This window comes from Vipera berus (genome assembly GCF_964194415.1).
Source record: "Vipera berus genome assembly, chromosome: 1".
NCBI classification, from domain to species: domain Eukaryota; kingdom Metazoa; phylum Chordata; class Lepidosauria; order Squamata; family Viperidae; genus Vipera; species Vipera berus.
In genome coordinates this window covers 307,332,890-307,355,466 of record NC_138202.1, presented here as the reverse complement: position 1 = coordinate 307,355,466, position 22,577 = coordinate 307,332,890, and the positions used below count along the sequence as shown (strand labels likewise).

Sequence of the window (22,577 nt, the reverse complement as noted above, 5' to 3'; positions counted from 1 at the left end):
AATCAGCCCACGTTCAGTGGCTGAAGCAACCATTTGACTTGGCAGAGGAGACATTATTCTTCTGTCCAAAAGCAGGTGGGTAGTGGAAGAATATGTTTTTGATGGGATGATGGCACAAAAATCGACCAACCTTCTGAGGATCCCAGGATATTTAAAGCTGCTGTTTAACCCCCAAATGTGTGCTTAATGTTCTTGTCCTATCACATCTTAAATGTGGCTTAAATCTCAGCTGCCAGGAATACTTTAGCTGTTTTCGCGCAATAGAAGCTTCTCTTTGTTCTGATTCTCTGTTCAGCAGTAATGTAAGGCTGAAAGATATAATGTCTATAGGCAACCTTATAAAAAAAATAGCAATCTTTTCAAGTCTGTATTCTTCTTAAGCATTTTATTTTAACCACATCTTTAAATGAAATGAAATGAAGTTACTTTCAGCTATTGATAACTCACTCTTTTAAAAATTTAGTCATATCTTTATCCCATAGTAATGCTGGTACCTTTACACAATCCAAATGACTATACAGTAGAAAAATATATAATGAAAATTTCTATATACAAAAGTTACCTGTATATGCAATCACTTCCTGATTAGTGTCATCCAACTAATAGAATTTTCTTCTACAATATTCAGTCATAAAGCGCTAAACCAGTCCATACTCAACTTAGTTTTCCCCGTCTTTCATGAGAATAACCATTCTATAACTCTTAGATGCTACTTAATCCAGGTCTCTTACTACATATCTGAGGATAAAGATTCCCCGTTTGCTTTGTTGAATAAAAATATCTTGTATTTTTATATGTTCCCATGTTCAATGAAGTATTTAATGCCTCCTATCCCCATGTCCCCTAATGCAATAATTAGGAAGTAATAATATCTTATCATTTGCCTGTGACATATTGTGTTCTTTACAGCAGAGGTCCCCAACCTTTTGGGCACCAGGAGAGAGGTTTTTCTGCAGACCAGTGGGGGTGTGGTTTTGTGTGTGTACTGCCTGCATCCCACGGACGAGGCTTTGCTTGTTTGTGCGGACTGGTTGCTGGCATGCTATGGTCCGGTACCGGGCCACGAACCAGGGGTTGGGGACCCCTGCTTTACAGTATCATGTAAAGTACTTAATTTCATTATAATCTTCCTTTCAATGAGTTTTTCCCCCAATAATTAAGCTTTTCCTTGAGCCCAAGTGTTTTATTTGCTTGCAGTCAGTTTCCACCTTGAATTTTGTGAAGAAATTTAGAAGTGACCCTCTTTGATTTTAATTTCAATCATTTATTTTCTCCTCAATAAATTAAATTTGTAAATTATAGTCCATCATAAATATGAAGCAGCTTTAATAAAACAGAATTTACATTATCTGAAATACCTCTATTATAACTTGTACTTGTACCTTTGTCTACTCTTCACTGGTGCTTTTAAACATCTGTTAAAGCTTCCTGCGATGCAGATACATTTGTCACTATTCCACGAATGTGTAATTCTCCTGTAATGTTTAGTCTCATCAAATCCTCAGGATTCATTTTGTAAAGCTGCTGTTGAATAGCTGATGCTTTCAACCCCAAAGTTGATTTAAGATATGCACACAAAATCTGATGACATTATAATGAGGAAGATTTATAAAAACAGAAAATATCCTTGCCTCCATCTGTAATCAGTCTTTATGTATTCATATAGATATATAGATATGTATGTATACATATGTAAATGATTTATTCCCCTGCCCCAACAAGATATGAGAAATATTTGTGCAGATTAAGGGTCTTCATCCATCAATGGAATTTCTAGAAAATAAAAGAAAGAATTAATGGGCTTTAATTGTGAACTGTCATATAGAATGTCCTGCAATTTTATTGTGTTATATCTTAAGATCTGCAGGTCATCGATGAGCCTGTAGTTCTTAAGATAATACAGGAATGCAGGAATTCAGGCAATCAGAATCAGTGATTTCACAGAATCAGTTCAATTAATTCCAAGGCACTTTATAAATGGCTGTGCAATGAAGCAGTCTTCTGGCCAAAGCATCTTATGGCAGATGAATTCTCATATAGGTTAAATTTGGTATTCAGGTAGTCCGCATTTAGTGACTACTATTCAGACATTAAGAAAAAGGCTTGACTGTGCATATGATCTTATTTAAGTTTTTCTTTGCTTTTCAGACCGTCGAAGGACATAAACGTGATGACTGACTATCAAGTTACTTTTTTGTCACTGACATAAGTAAGAATGGTCATTACACAAGGCAGTCACTAAACACGGACCACTTACATTATATATTTCAGACTAATTTGGGTCATTTGAATCATCATGGCACTACACCGTCCACTTAATTTTGTTGCTTTCTGCTTTGTTCCAGAGCATAAGAGATTTCAAAACTAAAATGTGTTAGGGCTTTTAGAGTAATTCTGTTGACTAGTCTTTAGGGAAATTGAATATGTTGCTACCCTGATTTGTTTGTAAAAATAATAAAGGCTGAATACAAATAAATAAATAAGCAAATAAATTTTACAGTTTCAGGAATGGAATGTTGTGTGCTGTTCTCTCCATATATCTGTTTCAACTGGGACACACTGTGAATGATTCAAGATTTGCTTCCCAAAACTTCCAGAATGGCTGAGGAAGTTCGATTTAGAAGAACAAAATATCCTGGGGAGCACTCAATTTCTGGAATGATAGGTTTTGCATAATTTCACTGTTTCACATTATAAATTATATTTATTTTCTACTTTCTTTGATATTGTAGAAGATGCTGTTAGACCACAGTGCAAATTATATCCAGCATATTATCCCAATGAAATGCACACATTGGTATTAAGAAAATCCATATTCAGCAAAAGAACATGATTTTTATAGGACCTTGAAATATTAATTGGGTAACTTGAATGTTATGATTTAAAAAAAGAATAATTTGGGTGTAACTAGGATATCAGTGTGACTTTTTCATGCCGTTCCACTTCAAACAAAATGAAAAGTTATAAAACCAAGTACGAGAATTGTCTTTAGTGACCTAAATCAAATAGAAGAGAATATTTGTACCTCAAGGTTGAACTATGGGTTGAACTATATCACTTCCCCCTTGAGGATATCTATGGAATTTAGATGAGGTGCATGGAGCTGTCTGAGCTTAGTTGTTTTCTGGTAGACGCTTCATTGCCCAACGAGGTAACATCATCAGTGCTAGATTTTTGCCTTGAGGTTTTCTGTGGTGTGGTGTTATTGTTAATCAGTGGAACAACTTGCCTCCAGAAGTTGTAGATGCTCCAACATTGGAAGTTTTAAAGAAGAGACTGGACATTTGTCTAAAATGGTATAGTTTCCTCCCTGAGCAGCGGGTTGGACTAGAAGACCTCCAAAATCCCTTCCAATTATGTTATTCTGTTGTTTAAACTGAGGTATGCTTCCATGATCATTAGCCACATAAGTTTTTACCCACTTTCTTGGGCTATTTTCTATCCTAGCACTGATATTACCTAGCTGGGTAAAGAAACATCTGCAAGAAAACAACCAGGTTCAGAGAGCACCAAGGAGCTCACCTAAATTCCATAAATATCCTCAAGGGGAAAGTGAAATAGGTGATTGCAGCCCTGGCTTTCCCTATAAATTTGCTCATGTAACCACAAAATGATCCTGAATATCTTAGGAAGGTAAAAAGCTCGCCCACTATACCTTCTATCGCACTCATTTTTATGAAAATGTAGCTCTTTTCTGGAAAATAATTTATCTGATTGTTTACCAAGAATCTGAAAAGTTTTAAAATTTGAAACATTTTGAATTGAAGTGGGTTTTAAATCTTTCTCCTGAAATTATATCCTGAATTGGGACAAAATTGGAAATTCCATTTTGCCTGAGTGTTCCAACATCCCTTGATGGGATTTAAAAACACTCCTCCTAGAAATGGAGTCTTAAAGACAATACTGTGTTTCTCCAAAAATAAGACCCAGTCTTATAATTTTTTTGCCTCCAAAAGAGACACTAGGTCTTAATTTCAGAGAACATTTTACCTTAGGATCATCACAGCCAGGCCGCCTCCCTTAGCCCAACACCTGTCACGCCTCTGCCTTCTTTTGCAGCTGCTTGCCGCCACTTGCGGCTGGATGCCATGTGGCACAATGTGCCGTTGCTGCTACTCGTGGCAGGAGGCTGCATGGTGCTTTGCGCCATTTCTGCTGCTTGCAGCAAGAAGCTGCATGGCGTTTCAGGCCATTTCTGCTGCTCATGGCAAGAAGCTGCATGGCGCTTTAGGCCATTTCTGCTGCTCGCGGCAGGATGCTGCATGGCTCTTTGGGCCATTTCTGCCAGCACACCAGCACAAACGGCCCAAAGAGCTATGCAGCATCCTGCCAGAAGCAGCAGAAACGGCCTAAAGTGCCATGTGGCGTCTTGCCTGGAGGAGCGGAAACGGTGCAAAGCGACATGCTGCACTTGCTGTGAACAGCAGAAATGGCGCAAAGCACTATGCAGCGTCCTGCTGGGAGTAGCAGAAATGGTGCAAAGCACTATGCAGCGTCCTGCTGGGAGTAGCAGAAATGGCGCAAAAAACTATGCAGCGTCCTGCTGGGAGTAGCAGAAATGGTGCAAAGCACTATGCAGCGTCCTGCTGGGAGTAGCAGAAATGGCGCAAAGCACCATGCAGCATCCTGCTGGGAGTAGCAGAAATGGTGCAAAGCACTATGCAGCGTCCTGCTGGGAGTAGCAGAAATGGTGCAAAGCACCATGCAGCATCCTGCTGCGAGTAGAGGAAATGGCCCAAAGCGCCATGTGGCTTCTTGCAGCAAGCAGCAGAAATGGCCTGAAGTGCTGTGCAACCTCCTGCCGGGAATGGTGGCACTGGCATGACAAGCCATACAGCTTGACAAGTGTTGGGGCGTGGGAGGCCTGGTTGCAGCAGTCCTACCGGTAAGGTAAGCGGGTGTGGGGTGTATGGGACAGCTTCACTCCCATCCCCCTCTAACTTGATTTTTAGGTGTGCCCCTCGCCCCGAAACTAGGGCTTATTTTTGGAATAGGGCTTAATTTAGGCCCACCCACCAAAATCAAGCTAGGGCTTACTTTTTGCCTGGGTCTTACTTTTGGGGAAACACAAAATTAATAAAACAGCAGGTTTAGATTCCATCTCATCATGGAGAAAAACTATGTGGTTCTTAAGAATCAACCACAACTTGATCAAGTTTTTTTAAAAAAATCAGAATGACCTATACTGTACAATAAATATAGTATTGTACAATAGAGACTTGGACTAGAAAACCTCCAAGGTCCCTTCCAACCTTTTGTTATTGATAGCATGTAATTAATCATCAATCAGTTGGGTCCACCTCTGATGGCATTGGCTGGAGATAACTGAGGGACAGACACAGTGGGGAAGACTAAACATGGGCTTTATAGTATGTTCACTGAGGGTACTCTATGCACATATGAAATAGACTGCTTTATTCCAGAGAGTTAAAATTATCATTGTTTTAAATTCCTTGTAACATAGAAATTAAAGATTATGAACTGTAGCAAAAATCAACTGGCAATCTACTTGAAAAGTAAACCCAGAAAACATAAACACAAAATATACATTAAGGCTAAGTTGTCCTCTGCTATTCAGCCACACAGTGTCACTTGGGATAGTGAGTCAGGTGCCATATAAATTTAATAAATAAATATGTAGCTTCAATATTGCATTATTGATTTCTTGGGTTTTTGGAGTTCCTTGAGTTTTCAACACAAAAATAATGTTACTTTTTTCATTCTATGAAAATATAGATTTTTTTTTATTCTGGGTTTGGAATTTTTCAAAAATTTGGGGCATTCACAGGATATCTTCAAAACTTCAAATATGCACCTGACCAAAAAAGATTGGAGATCTTGGAATATGGGCTCATGAGATAGGGCATGCATGGCTATTTTCACATTCTATACCTAGATAACTATTTAAGTTCCCTAATGACTTACTTTGCAATGTATGGCAGTGAAAGCTGGATCATAAAAAAAGCTGAGCGCCAAAGAATTGAGGCCTTTGAACTATGGTGCTGGAGAAGACTCCTGCGAGTCCCTTGGAGTGCAAGGCGATCAAACCGGTCAGTCCTAGAGGAGATCAACCCTGACTGCTCTTTAGAAGGCCAGATCCTGAAGCTAAAACTCAAATACTTTGGCCACCTAATGAGAAGGAAGGACTCACTGGAGAAGAGCCTAATGCTGGGAAAGATTGAGGGCAATAGAAGAAGGGGACGACAGAGAATGAGGTGGCTGGATGGAGTCACTGAAGCAGTAGGCGTGAGCTTAAATGGACTCCAGAAGATGGTAGAGGACAGGAAGGCCTGGAGGAACATTGTCCATAGGGTCGCGATGAGTCGGACACGACTTCGCAGCTAACAACAAACGACTTACTGATTACATGAATAAATAGCTGTCTATGAAAACTAGCTAAACAGAGTCTCCAACAAATATTCAGGAACTCTGCCATGACAAAAACATTAACAGTGATAAATTGGATTGACACATAGTATCATGAACAATAATACTCGCTTTGCTTGTCCTGAGTTTTTTTAGATGAATCAGAACTGCACCTTATAACAGAGATACATCAATATTAATAAAAGCATTTCGGGAACACAATCAGACATTCAGACCTCGAATGGCATAATTAACTGGTGTCCTCCTACATTTCCAGCCAATAAAGGGCAGATATATGATTCTTGGACAGCAGTGAACATTTGGCTTGTAAAGAAGCTCTGCTAGAAAAAAACGGGGTTGTGGGGGGGAGAGAGAGAGAAGCTAGAACAAAGAGACAGACCACAGATCTGAAGAGATTGCTTCTCCCAAGCACAATCTCACGGCTTTTCCATATGGAAAAAACTGACCCTAAAATAATCCCACATAAGGTTCAACATTCAAAATTACCATCAGCAATATCAATGCTTGGACTTGTTGATGCTACTTCTTCAGTGGTGCTGTTGATAACATCAGTTCTGTCTGAGACAGGATGAGCTCCCATCTGACATGCAGAAGATGTGTATAAACTCTGGAGAAGTTCTGAAGAGCCTGAAATGCTGTCACAGGTGTCAAATTCAGCTGGCAACCTGTTCAAATCATCTGGTCCAGGATAAGCTGGAGGATTCTGATCATCTGCTTGAAAAATATATCCCTGGCCTGCAGAGGGCGGACATCCTGGTGCCAATTCATTCATGCCACTACTCACAGCTTCATCATAAGAAGGAAGCATGACAGGAACACCATCCACCACCACAAAGTCTGGGCCATTGCTGCAATTCTCTTGAGTATCTCTAGATCAGGGGGGAAAAGAGAACATATGTGTATAAAAATGATGTGAATGGCTAAACATCCTTTGCCAGAAACAGAGTTCTTCAAGAACAAAATTTTCAATCATTTGAAATGCAGTTAGCCATAAATATTTACTTCAGAGATACCAAGAGCCTTCTGAGAATGTGTCATGTAACTGTTAATAAAGAAAAAAATAACTCTAATAACCTAAGGAACAACTGATAAACCTATCAGTATTCCCCATTAAGTATCTTAGTATATCTCAATTTATATCAAAATCTTTAGATTAATGAACATAAAAATATTAACAATAGAAAATCCTAGGAAGAACAGTTATGATAGCTAAAATTACTTTAATTATGTATTTTCACTGGTCACTGTCTCTGACTGAATGAGCACCCAAGTTAAATTGTAAAGTAACACTTCTGATCCTGGAACCCTCTGGAGATGTTGACTTCAGCTCCCATGTTTGCATGGGGAAATTCAAAGCCAGGATCTGAACAACTTCCCATCAAACTAGGAAAGTTTCTTTCAAACTTTGGTCTTATAATTTAAAATTGTGTGTGCATCATTAATCATGATGGTTTGTATATTTCCCTTCACTGTATCCTAATGTGATGCAAAATAAAAATAAACAACACAAAATTGATTAATTTAATACAAAACTGACTAAATCAAGTTCTTTAAAAAATCAGAATGACCTACTGTACAATAAATATAGTACTGTATAATAGGGGTTGACTAGAAGACCTCATACAAGACCTAATGTGGGTACAAGGCATGTTTTAGTGTGGGGGAAAATTTATTATATCAATAAAACTGGAGAACAGCTCTTCCCTACACAACACTCCATAAATATGTTGTGAATGCAACCCTAACTGGTGTAAAATCATAGAACATAGAATGAATGAGCTGGAAGGAACCTCAGAGGTCTTCCAGTCCAACCTTCCGCTCAAGGCAGGAGATCTTATACCATCCTGGTCAAATGGTTGTCCAGTCTGTTTTTGAAAATCTCCAGTGATGGAGCACTGACAACTGCAGAAAGCAAGCTATTCCACTGATTAGTTGTTCTCATAGTCTGAAATTTTTTTCTTACTTCTAGGTTGGATCTCTCTTTAACAAGCTTCCACCCATTATTTCTTGTCCTGCTCTCTGGTGCCTTGGTAGAATAAGTCAATCCCTCTTCTCTGTGATAGCCCATCAAGTACTGGACGACAGTTATCATGTCCCCCCCAAATCTTTCTCTTCAATGGATTAGATCACAGGTGTCAAATTCGCCGCATCACGTGACATGTTGCAACATGACTTTTTTTGCATTGTGGGAGCTGGGGTGGCTGTGGCCTCCATATGATGCAACCAGCCCAAGGGCCTGCAGTTTGACACCCGTCTTTGAGATACCTAGCTCCCTCAACTGTTCACCATATAATTTAGCCTCCAGACCTATTATCATCTTTATTGCTCTTCTCTGCACACTTTCTAGGACTGCAGCATCTTTTTGTATCATGGTGACCAGAACTGTACACAATATTCCAAGTATCACCTCACTAGTGCAATATAAAGCATCATCATCATTTCTCATGATTGCAATGTTCAGCCCTTTGTTGACTGAGCCTAGGATTGCATTGGCTTTTTTGGTTGCTGCAGCACATTGCTGGCTCATACTTAAGGGATGGTCCTCTAGGACACCTAGATCTCTCTCACAGTTAGTTCTGTTAAGCCAGCTATCTATGCATTTGGTTTTTCCTGCTTACGTTTCTTACCACTGTGTCTTGTTGACTAGGACCCAATGCTCAAGTCTGTAAATGTCCTCCTGAATTTTGAGTCTTATCTTCCTAAGTGTTAGCAATTCCCCCCAGCTAGGCGTCATCTGCAAATCTGATGAACTACATTTTTATCTTGTCTAGATCATTTATGAAGATATTAAACAGTACTGGGCCCAAGACAGATCCTTGAGGCAACCTACTGTAAGTTTCCCTTCATGTAGATGTAGTTCCTATACACTAGGCATGGCTGGTCAGCCAATCCATCTGGTGGTGGTACTGTCTATCACATTTTTACATCAAGATAGAAAAATGTAGAAAGTAGTAGGCTGTCATCTACTTGTCAAATTCTTTAATGAAGTCCAAGAATACTATGTCCATAGCATTTCACTGGCCGACTAATTTAGTCACTTTATCAAAGTTGGATATAAGTTTTGCCTGGCATGAACTGCTTTTAACAAACTTATGCTCATTTCCTGTAATCACCTTGTTCATTTCTAGGTACTCATAAATCCTCCGCTTGATTATTATCTTTTCCATGATGTCAGGCTGATTGGCCTATAATTTCCTGGATCCATCCTGGGAGTTGCAGCCCCAGTGCCACTAGAGGAGTCCTGTTAGGGAATGCTTATGGAATATGCTGTACATTTAAAAAAACAGAACAATTTGGTCTCAAAAATGAAATAATTTAGTCAGTGAAGCTTTTTAAACTAGACATTGAAGCTTCCCAGTGTCTGTGTATAAAGAACTTGCTTCTGTCGTGTGTGTGTGTGTGTGTGTGTGTGTGTGTGTGTGTGTGTGTGTAAAGGGCTGAGAGGAAGTGGGAAGGCCAAAAAATTAATAATTGGATGCAACTGATGAGAGCATTTTGCCCAACTCTGAAAAGCGCAATGCTCCTACTTTAATAGGATACATTGATCATACTGTTTTCTGAAAACAAAACAGGTTATTACAGTTATGTAAGTTAACTGTAGTACAAATCAGTTGCAAATAAAGTTCCTAAGAATCATCAACTGCTTTGCAAAAATTAAACCATTACTAACCTTGGAAGGAAATGTGCCTTAAATTTGGTTTGGAACATTCTGGCAAGAATAACTAACAGAAGCATTAGAAGAACACTAGTAGCAGTGAATGCCACAATCTTCCATGTTCGCAAAAGAGTTTCCTGGTTATTTGGCCAGGCTTGTTCTGTGAAACAAAGAGTAATAGGAAAACTACTAGTCACATTAGATAATAATGGCCTTTTATTGTACACAAGAAGAATCAGAACCCAAATTACAAGCTAAGCTACAGAGCTACAAACACAACAAACATGACTGCTCATATTTATTTCTGTTTTTACAAATTTATTTCCAATCTAATAAGTTATCACATGTGGAAGCAGTGATATCTACAGATTAAAACAGATAAATGATAATCTTGGTCATGGGAGCTAAACCACACATTGTTTATATATCTATTGACATTGCATATATACAAAAGAGTTTTGATTGTGACACCTCCTATGGATACTTTGGTTCTGAAAGCAAAATATACTCTACAAGTAATAAGATATTGTGGAGGCAGTTTCAATTCAAAACATACTTTTATTTGAAAATTTAATGTTTAAATATTTAGGCTTTTGCTGGCTATCCAGATTCCTTTGTTCTTACCTGTTTTGACACAGTATACTTGATACGATGGAAACCATTTTCCATACTGGCAGGTGATATATTTGTAATCATTACTGAGAGTGTAGCCAGGATCACAATAGAACTCAACTACAGTTCCATGGTTGTAATGTTCACAAGGCCGCGGATGGCAGATATAATCTCCATGAGTCACCATAGGAGGTAGCGGACAAACTTGGACATAAATAAAATATTAAAAAAGTGAGTTAACTATAATAACACCCAGCGTCAACAGAAATAAAAATATAACAATATTTCTATACAACGCTACTTCAGTCAAAACATAAAATATATCCATCATTTTATGCCACAAGTACCATTTACACATCAACAGATTAGTTTCTGCACAATAGCAGGTGCATGCTATGAATAAAAAAAAATGAAACAATTACTATTGCTGAAAACACTGTTGTGCAAATAGTCAGATTTTATTAAAAAATAACAAAAAAACTCCACACAAATCACATTCCCAATATTATGCCTCTATTTCATTTTTTAAATAATTTTATAATTGTATAAAGTACATTAAGCATGCTTCATGTTTAGTCAATGAAATATATGCTAGAATCTAAAACTAACTAATAGTGTAAGATTTCAATAGGTGCATAAAGTTTGGAAAAAATAATAAATTTTGTTACAATAAACATTCCTGCACCTACCTAAAACAAGCAACTGCTTAATTTAATTTAATGTAAAAGTATTTAATACAAGATATATCAAAATAGTTAATTAATAGGTAAAATTCTTAAACAACCCTTAAATTTCTATTTAGGGAACATGAGGCACTAAATAATGAATGTGATCTACCCAAACATCCAAATTTGTCTGGAATCAATGAAATTGTAGTGCCTACTGTATTTGCTCAAGTATAATTTGCAACAAGGTGAATAGTGATGTCAAAAAAATTCCCTTTTTAAATTGAATTATACAGCATTATAAATGAAGGCCATAAAGAGGACTCTTCATGTTGGCAGGTGATCTAAATGCACAGATTGATAAATTACAGCTTGGCTGGGAAGTTTCCTCGTAGCATGAATGATAATTGATACAATTAAACTCAGTATTCATTTGCAATAACCTATTCGGGGACAGGACATGATCATCAATTAACTTGGTAGTCATGAGCACTAAATGTTGCTTCTATGATCAATTATTTCCTAAAAGTCTGTTGCTTCTATGATCAATTATTTCCTTTAAGTCTGTTGTTAATGATGTCAGGGTTTTGAGAGGTGCTGAAGTATAGCAATGTCTGACTATCACCAGGTTCAATGCAAGATCAAATTGAAAGCTGTGCTACCCCCTGATCTGCCACTTAGTTTCAGCTGAACTTACTTATCTGAATAATGTCAAGAAGCCACAGACTAGACACTCTCCAACCAAATGCACATTATGTCTGTGTAGAAAAGCAATGATCTGAAGTTGCAAGCACCATCAATATGGCAATAAGAATTATCTGCTCTTGCACACAGAAAAGACATAGTAAAAAACAAATAACAAATTATGCATTGATACAAGAGGGCCAAGTTTGCAAATCTAACAGCTGCAAAAAAAAAAAACGCTGACAAAACAATTACTCAAAAACCTGAAAAGAAGACCTATTGAGATGGGACAGCTGCAGAGGTTGGGACAGTAACCAAAGGTCACTCTTCTCAATCTTGAAAGCATTGTCAAGCAAGCAGAGCTGATTTAGCAGAGGCATCAGTAATGTGCCGGTCAAGTGGCTAAAATGCTAGCCAAAGTGCTACAACACTGGAAACAACTTGCTTTTAAATTGTGAGGCACTAGCTGCATTCGATCAAGACTGAGGATCCAGATCCATTCTCTGATATTGTATGTGAAACTGTACTAAACAAAAACAGAGATTGCTGCAGTTACAGTATTAAAAATGAAAATGGAGAAGCTGCAAGGCTTGACCAACACAAGGAAGGCCAATACAGGAGTGATTATATTCATAGACCCTATTAAGGCAGAAATGCTGTTAGGGAAATGGGTGTGAACATGTCACTTCAAAACCAACACTCCAAACTTGACTGAAAATGAAATACTCTATATTCCATTCTGCTTTATGGCCATAACATTTTTTTATATTTTGAATGTGCTTGAGTTGTACAATGGGGAAGAAACACAACCATACATTTTAGATATGAAGGTCAAATTGATATCTACCACTTGTCCTCTTAGAATTAAGCAAGTCCTGTTGCTTATTATATTTGCTCATAATATACTCATATTATATTGTGATGAAAAGAAATTCAAATGGCTGTCATCTAAAGAAAATGAGTGGAAACATAACAAATCTTCTATACTGAATTTCTGTTACCAGAATCTAACTTGCAAAAATCAATTATTCAACTGCCAAATGTCAAATCTCCAGTTTTAGGTTAATTAAAACTCCAGGTTCCTTCCCTTCTGAGAAAGGAGCAATCTTGTCCCTTGTTCTCTCTGAAGGCTGCTAATGCTTATATCATGATTCTGTTACACAGTAAAGACCTAGTGCATCAATATAAATAATGCATGCACCAATTCACAACAGTATATTTTTCACAGAAATCACAATTCAGTAACTTCTCCCCCTACACCTACTTACATAAATAATGCATTTCAAAAGTAATTCCACTCCCTGCTTGCAAAGAGGACAATCAGACACTACATGAATCTTCGAAAAGAATTGATTGTGATGTGCAACTCACTCCCATAGACCTTAAAGACATGGGTTTCTTTACATTTTTACTGATTAAGGCTTTATAAATTACAATATAGTATATACTGCAAAATTAGAGCATATAATTCACATGAAAGCTTTTCCAACCAGAATCAGCCTAGGGGAATACTGGAAGTTTCACCAGGAAGTCAGCAGAAGGTCTTAAACACTTTCCTTGCTTGGCTTAAAATAACACTGTTAAATGGGAAACAATTGTTGGTATTGGTCAAACAGATCTTTTTCAATAAGCAAACCACAGAAACTAACTATAGCTGATTAATAGACATTTTATCACTCTAGTAATGGTCTCTAGCCATTTCTCCTCTGTTGTTTTTACATATTTTTTCTGCTGCTTGCAGAAATCTAACATAAGTAACTGTTAAGTCTTCCCAGAGCATTGCTTTAACAGCAAGCAAAGCAAAAATATTTTCTATCACAGAGATTAATTGCTCTAAAAAGAAAAGTTTAAGCCAAAGTAATGCTGTCTCTAGACACCCATAAATATCCAATACATTAGGGGCCATGATTATTAGGGCCCCAAAAGCAATATTATGAAAGGAAGAGAAACAATTCTACACAGTTAACTTGACCTGCAGTCAATCTAAACAGAATAGAAGAAAAACAAATCAGACAGGCAAGGGAAAGCTTTGCCTTAGCAATATAGACCTAAATATGATATACATTGGAAATTTACTAAGAGAGTTTTTAAAAAATTAAGGTGATACCATGTCATATTGTAAGCATTCAATATCAAATACAAATATTCCAAAAACATACAGTACATTGTACAATGTTTTAATAAAGAAATTAAATATTATGTTTTCTGGCCAAGGAATTATATTCAATCTATCAAAGGAAATAGAAATATACCCTAAAGCATAAAAATAATTAACATCTGGAGTAAGGTTATGATCCACTGTGAATAATGGAAACTGTAACAGAAACAAAATAAGACAATGCAAAGTCATTATCATAATGCAAACCCACATACAGGTTTTGGGGCACAATAGTTGGGTTTACAAATCACATTAGACTGTGATTATATATTTGATGTTTCAGCATGTTGTTGGAAGCCCAAACATTATTTTATCATGTTGTATGAACTAGTTCATTATATGAAACCAATTAATTACATTACAGAATAGAAATTTCTTTGTTTGAACTTACAATAGCAAGTTGTATGAACATAGCAATTGTGTTTTGTTAACCCAGGTTTAGCGGTTAAAATGTTTATATATCTTTTGGTACCAAAATTTTGTCAAGTGTATGAAGGTAAGGGAATTTTACTGGGGTATTTAACCAGGTTTATAGCAATAGCACTGCTTCACAGGGCTTCACAACCCTCTCTAAGCAGTTTACAGAGTCAGCATATTGCCCCCAACAATCTGGGTCCTTATTTTACTGACCTCGGAAGAATGGAAGGCTGAGTCAACCTTGAGCTGGTGAGAATCAAACTGCCGAATTGCAGGCATGCAACAGTCAGCAGAAGTAGCCCGCAGTACTGCATTCTAACCACTGTGCCACCACGGCTCTTTGTTATATTACAGTTATAACAAAGTCAGGTAAAGATCATACCTAATGTGCTAATTATAATCAAATCTCATTAATATTAATACAAAGATGTGAACAGCAGTATCAGCGAATAGTTTACAGCAAATGATATTGTTTGTTAGTGAGAATGATCAAGCAGGGTTTATAAAAACTAACCAAGCAGCAAAAACCATTAAATTGTAGATCTAATAGATTTGAATAAAAATAAAGATTAATTTGTAATTATGTCATTAGCTGCTGAAAACACCTTTGACAAAATACATAAACAATACATGTTTGCTATGTCAAATATATTTAGATGTCCTTTGGAATTCATAAAATGGATTCATAAAATGTATTAAGACATTATATGAATCCCCTATATCTAAAAGTAGTGTATTTTTTTTCTATTTTCCCATTATTCAGAGGAACTAGACAAGGATTTCTTACACTTAAAAAATAAATTGAGACAAATCACTTCAATATCATGAATAAAAAAGGAAAATAAAATGGACAGAGCATAGAAAAAAAATAAGGTGAAAACAATTTTTGAGGGATCTTAGGATGCATGCCAAAATGTTTCTAAGGATAACATTTCCAATAAATAAGAAGTATGACACCCTGCTCCCAAGCAAACTTTAGTAGGTTCCAGGGGAACTTCTATAACTTAAGACTAATTATAGAGCTTCAGATTTCGAATTTAAGGATAAATAACAATTTTAAAAATTTGTTTTCCTAAAGAAGCCTCTAGGACAGACATGTCAAACACAAGGCCCGGGGGCAGGATCTGGCCCGCGAAGTGGTTTCATGTGGCCCGCGAAGCCATCCTGGAAACAGTGAGGGAACGGTCCCCACTGCCTTGGCCCTGGCCCAGAGACCCTCCTTCTGCCAGAGACCCTCAGATCTGTCCCACTCCTGCCCAGGCCCCCATAGGCACCCTTGATGCGAACGATGTAGAGCTGGCCACGCCCACCCAGTAGGCCATACGCACTCTAGCCACACCCACCCAGTAGGCCACGCCCACCCTGGCCATACCCACCCGGCCCCTTGAGGGCAACCGCAATGCTGATGCGGCCCTCAATGAAATTGAGTTTGACACCCCTGCTCTAGGAGATCTTATGTATATGAATATTCTCTGCCTGTAATTTAAACTAAGCAGATGGGAATGACAACCTCCCCCCAACAGTTTTGTAAGATAAGTTTGCGTTGGTTTGAAAGGCAGCAGTTAATCTATTTTATGAATGTCAGAACAACACAGAAGGCTTTCAATTTATGTGCCTTTAAAATGAGTATAAAATCTTCAAAGAAAATATGTTATAATGTCCTCAGATTCGGATTACAAATGTTATTACAAGGCACTGTAAAATTTCTATTTGGAAACACTTTGGAAATTACAGGATAGCTTTTAGTACAACTATTGTATACTAAATTGTACAAAGGACAAACAGCATTTTCTGCAACAATTTGACTTTTCATTCTTATTTGCCAGCTTATGGTGCCAATCTATTTCATTTCTCAAAGACAAATGTACAGAAAATGCTTAAGAAAAAAAATCTAAAGGAAAAGGAAACTTTACATCTTTAACAACACAGGAAGGAAGAATGTAGTTCTCAATAGAAACATTTTATTGGGCAATGTATTTTTTTCAGATCCCACTTGCGGTTCCTTAATCAATAGAGTCCAAACTGTTATTTCTTCCTTTAAATAGAGATATATGTCTGCCAGAGTTTATAGCAAAGCTTCTTTTCTATACTTTTTGTTAAAAGTGCATGGGAAGAAAGAACCAATATTTTGAAATAAAAAAGGCGGAATCAGTAAAATACTGTAAACATCATGTTTAATAGAACAGTAAAAAAACATTTTGCAACATAATCTCTCTCTCTCTCTGTCTGTCTCTGTCTCTCTCTCATATGCTGCCCATCTCACCAAAGGCAACTCTAGGTGGTTTAAAACCATTCAATACAATGCCATATAAAACATTAAAACAATAGATATTTTAAATTTAAAATTCAATTAAAAATAAATTAACCAAGGAAGAGAGCGAAGTGCGCAAGTGGAGGAGGTTGGGTGTTATCTAATGCAGAATGTCACACCCTCATAGGGGGCCCAGGCCAGTTGGCAGAGCCATGTTTTCAAAACCTTTCAGAAGACCAAAAGGGAGGTGCGGATTGCCCCTTGGGGTTCACAATATTCCAGAGGATGGGAGTCATGGCAGAAAACGGTCTTCTTTTGGATCCCACCAGCCAAAATTCCTTTGGAAGCATTTGGAAGCTTCAGCTGATACCAAATGCAGCTACATGGGTTATAAATGGTGCTAGTTATTTGGCACATATAACACTGCTGCTTTCGGGGCTGAATTGGTTGGCAGTATGTTTCTGAGTGCAATTCAACATGCTGCTTGTTACCTTTAAAGCCCTTCATGGTTTGGGACCGGCTTGCCTGAGGGATAATATTTTTCCAGTTGTTTTTCCCCATACAATACAGTCTGGCAATGTCCTGTCTCAAGCCAAGCACAGACACACACACTCAAGAAGCAATTGCAAACTTACTTATAACAAGCAACAAAAAGCCATGTCCCAACACGCTTGAAATACCAAGTTTCTACCAGCCTAGCAATCTGCATTAATAAAGAGTTCCAAGTCCAGGGAGACAGGCACAAGAGTGGCCAAACAGTGCCAGAATCCAATGTACAGGAAGAGTCGTCGATCAGTTGGTAAGGCAAGGTTGGCAAGCAAGGCAAAGCACAGAGATTCAGAGTAACGGATGTTTTTTTCTGCTGTCAATCTTAAGTCAAAGCTCCTCTTAAGTAAAAACATCCTGACGATTCTCATATAGGAAGGCAGGGCTGGTTCACTATTGTCATCAGACTCAAATTTCAAAGCCTCCATGTCAGCCAGGATGACCATGCTCCAGATCCCATAGGCCAAGGAATGATGGCTGTAGAGACCAGGAGATGTGGCTTTTCTATCACAGCACCTGCCTTCTAGAATATCTTCCCCCATGGGTTTAGGATGCCCCACCCCTGATGGCCTTTCAGAAAGCCTTGAAGCTATGTGCCCAGGACTGGGGTTCCAAGTATGGGAAAGACACTGTGTTCTGGCTATGTTGAAGCTGACAGATTATAGTATCTCTTGGTTGCTATTTGTGTTTAAAATTTTAATTGTTTTTTATGACTGTTTGCCAGCCAAAGTCGCTGGTTTTAGATGGGTGGCTTTACAAATCAAATCAAATAAATCCATTAGTAAAGTCAACTTCAAATGGAGCCTGATGTCTGCTAGCTTACACTGAAGTAATAATAATAATAATAATAATAACAACAACAACAATAACAACAGCCTGTGGCTGGGCCTGGAGAGCTATCGGGTGTGGTCCCTTTGGTTATGGGATTACTGGTCTTCTGATTGGTAGTGGCTTAGCCACTGTGAACGAACCCAGGCACCTCCCATCACCAATGATGAGAAGAAATAAAAAAAATCCATACCGGATTGGTCATTGCCTGGGTCAACAAGGACCGCGTCAGATGCTATGGCTCCTGGACATCTGTGGAAAAATGGGCCACAGGGCTCAGTTGCTACTGCTGGGGAACCAGAGCATACAACTGTAAAGCAACTGGAACAAAAGCGCAAAACCTGGACAACCGAAGAAAATCGAGAAATCATCCAGTGCTACTACCAGGCAGAAGCAACAGCCAGGGGATTTCAAAAAAGAATGATGCAACTGTGGAAGGAAAAGCATTCAGAAAGTGATGTATCCGAACAACGATTAATGGTTCAAAGACGTTTCATCATCCGTAATAAAGTTTTTACAGATGTGGAAATTCAACATCTAAGAACATTGGCTAAAAAGAAAACAACAAGCAATGATGAAGGACAGACTGAAGAAATTGTTTCAATATCTCAACAAACTGACCAACCAGTGGAAGAAGCCACCACACAGGATGAAGATTCCCCTGTGCAACAACTCGAAAGTGTAGAGCTAAGTAATCTAGCAAAAATGCTGAAAGAAAAGATTGAAAACCACATCAAAGAAAACACACAAAGAAAAAGACTGCCTGCCATCCGTGAAGTGCATAGCAAACGAGTGAAAGATCTACTAAATGCTGTGAACAACATTTTAACTTCCATCCCATCCAGCACACTGTATGAAACAAGCCAACTAATGTACAGTACAGCCGCCGTTATAACTGCAGAATTGGGTTATAAAATGCCAAAAAAAGAAACCCACTGGAACATCAAAAGTGGAAAATTTGACTTGAAAATAAAACAAAAAAACTACGAGGAGATGTCAGCAAATTGAAATACTTGAAAGAAGGAAAACTAAAGAACAAAAAGCTGAAAAAATAGTTTATACAAAAAATATAACCTGGAGGAGACAACAATTACAGAAATCATGGAAAACCTAAAACAGCGTGTAAAAGCAACAGCAAAGAAAATTGAAAGATATGAAGGACGAATAAAACAATATCGTGAAAACGTCCAGTTCAGAAGAAACCAGCACCTCTTCTATCGGTCACTTGATGAAAATAAAGTCCAAACTACTGTTCTACCATGTAAAGAAAAAACCTTAAACATTTGGAAAGAACTGTGGGAAAACCCAGTGGAACATAATAAAACTGCCTCCTGGATCAAAGATATCCAAAAATAAGCAACACAAAACAAAATGGAGAATATTCTAATAACCACTGATATGGTTGCAAAACAAGTAAAGAAGGTCAAGAACTGGAGTGCATCTGGCCTGGACGAGCTGCATGGATACTGGTTGAAACACCTCACCAGCCTCCATCACCACATGGCCACCCAGTTTGATGAAATGCTTCAAAATGCCACAAGTGAAGAATGGGTAACAGCTAGTCAAACATACTTGATAATGAAAGACCCTGAAAAGAGCACAGTACCAAGCAACTACCGCCCAATTACTTGTCTACCAACAACGTTCAAACTTTGCAAGAATACTGGCAAATTCAGTATTCAATCATCTGATGGAAAACAATTTGTATCCAGCAGAACAAAAAGGAAAATATAAAAAATCAAGAGGAACAAAAGATCAGCTGCTCATTGACAAAATGCTACTTAAAAATGCAAAATGACGAAAAACAAATTTAAATATGGCGTGGATTGATTACAAGAAAGCATTTGACTCATTACCCCATAGTTGGATTAATGCATGTCTGGAAAACTTTGGAATCAGCAAAAACATCTGTACATTTTTGAAAGCAAATATGCAAAAATGGAACACAGTTCTAACAGCAAATGGGGAGAACATTGGTGAAATCAACATCAGATGAGAAATCTTCCAAGGGGACTCACTTTCACCACTACTGTTAAACATCGCATTAATTCCACTGACAATATTACGAAACACAAAACTGGGATACCACATCTCAAGCCAGCATGGCAAGATAAACCATCTACTATACATGGATGACTTCAAACTGTATGCAAAAAGCCACACTGAACTTGAATCAATACTCAACGCAGTTCAACTGTTTAGCAGCGACATCACAATGGACTTTGGACTTGGAAAATGAGCTATATTATCCATGCAACGAGGAAAAGTGGGAAAAATAGAAGGAATAGAACTGGGAAACGGAAGTATTATGAAAGCACTAGCAAAGAATGACGGTGACAAATACCTAGGCATATTGGAAGCAGATAACATCTTCAATGGAAAAGTCAAAGAGTCAATGCAAAAGAAATACATCAGAAGAGTCCGCAAAATACTAAAATCAAAGCTGAATGGTGGAAATATAATTAAAGCCATTATTACATGGACAGTCCCAGTGATACGCTACCCAGCTGGAATTATCAACTAGACATTGGCCGAATTGGAACACCTAGACCGGAAAACGCGTAAACCTTTGAACATGCACCATGCTCTACACCCACGAAGTGACATCGACAGATTGTATCTGCCAAGAAGAATAGGGGGCAGAGGGCTACTGCAAATCCACCAAACTGTAGAAGAAGAAAAACGAAGTTTGAATGACTATGTGAATCAAAGTACAGAAAAATTGCTGCAGGCTGTGAAAACAGAGAGCATTATCAAAATAACAGAAACAAAGGCAGAATATAAGGAAAAACGGCTGAATGATAGATTAAATAGATGGAAAACCAAAGATCTGCATGGACAACATTTGAAAAACATTGAAGGAAAATGTGATAACAACTTGACATGGACGTGACTTAAGATGTGAACCATCAAGAAAGAAACAGAAGGCTTAATACTGGCTGCTCAAGAACAAGCACTACAAACTAATGCCATGAAAGCGAAGATACAAAAATCTACTGACAATCTAAATTGCCGACTTTGCAACAACAAAGCTGAAACTGTTTCACATTTAATATGTGAGTGCAGCAAAATCGCGCAAACTGATTACAAAGCTAGACATGACTGAGTTGCTAAACTAATCCACTGGGCATTGTGTAAAAAATACGACTTGCCTGTGTCCGAAAAGTCGTGGGAACATAGGGTGGAAAAAGTAGTCGAGAATGAGAGGGTGAAGATCTTGTGGGACTTCCGAATACAGACAGATCGCCATTTAGAACACAACATGCCAGATATCACAGTTGTAGAGAACCAAAGTGTACAGTTGATTGATATCTCTGTACCAGGAGATGCCAGAGTCGAAGAAAAAGAACTGGAAAAAATTACAAAATACTGCGACCTGGCCATCGAAACTGCGCGATTATGGATGAAACGCGTAACAGTGATACCCATTGTCATTGGGGCACTGGGAACTATGTCCAAAAACTTTACAAAACACATCAAGAAATTGCAACTTCCTGCAATAACTCCAGCAAAGCTACAAAAAACTGCACTACTTGGAACATCTTACATTTTAAGGAGATACCTGGTTGATACCTAGGATGCTGGCAGCAGCCTGTGTCAACCATTAGTGCCAGTCAATTTGAGTGTTCAGTTGACTGAGTTTCATGTTTTATGAATAAAAGTTTAATAATAATAATAATAATAATAATAATAATAATAATAATAATAATAATAGTAGTAGTAGTAGTAGTAGTAGTAGTAGTAGTTGGAAGGGACCTTGGAGGTCATCTAGTCCAACCCCCTGCTCAGGCAGGAAACCCTATACCATTTCAGACAAATGGCTGTTCAGTCTCTTCTTAAAAACTTCCAGTGTTGGAGCATTCACAGCTTCTGGAGGTAGGTTGTTCCACTGGTTAATTGTTCTGTCAGTATATATGTAGTCCAAAAATTATAAAATTTGGAAGGGAATGGAGAGGTCAAATAGGGTAACCTTCTTAGTGCAGAATCTGCTAAAGCATTTTGCACAGATGGTTATCTCATCTCTATTTAAAGATCTGCAGTAAAATGCAACATAAGGCTTCACCGAGCATCCTGTCCCACTGGCTGATAGCTCTTACAATCAGGAAATGCTTTCTAACATCTAAGCTGAATAAACGTCCCTGCATTTTCAACTCATTTTTTCTGGTCCTGCCTTCTGAGCAAAACACCTGTCCTCTCTTCTATATGTTAATCCTGTAGATATCAGAAGACTGCTATTATATTTCCATTCAACATTTGCTTCTGCAGGTAAACGTATCAGGTTTATTGAACCATTTCTTACAGGACAAGAGTTTTAATTCTCAGTTCATCTTGCAACCATTTCTTTGAACTTGCTTCAGTTTGTCAATGTCCTTT

At 37.9% G+C, this 22,577-nt stretch overlaps 1 protein-coding gene across 2 annotated transcripts in view; it reads right to left on the bottom strand.

The window, feature by feature from the left end:
• Window positions 1–429: 429 nt before the first annotated feature.
• SUSD4 (sushi domain containing 4) overlaps window positions 430–22,577 on the bottom strand; it is a 56,653-nt gene continuing 34,505 nt past the window's right edge. For both annotated transcript variants that reach the window (XM_081315393.1, XM_081315394.1), the window contains exons 4-7: window positions 10,667–10,858; window positions 10,058–10,202; window positions 6,874–7,256; window positions 430–1,773 (exon numbers count right to left, since the gene is read on the bottom strand). In XM_081315393.1, coding sequence (XP_081171519.1) covers window positions 1,745–1,773; window positions 6,874–7,256; window positions 10,058–10,202; window positions 10,667–10,858 — 749 coding nt within the window. In that variant the 3' untranslated portion in view covers window positions 430–1,744. The remainder of the gene's footprint in view (window positions 1,774–6,873; window positions 7,257–10,057; window positions 10,203–10,666; window positions 10,859–22,577) is intronic.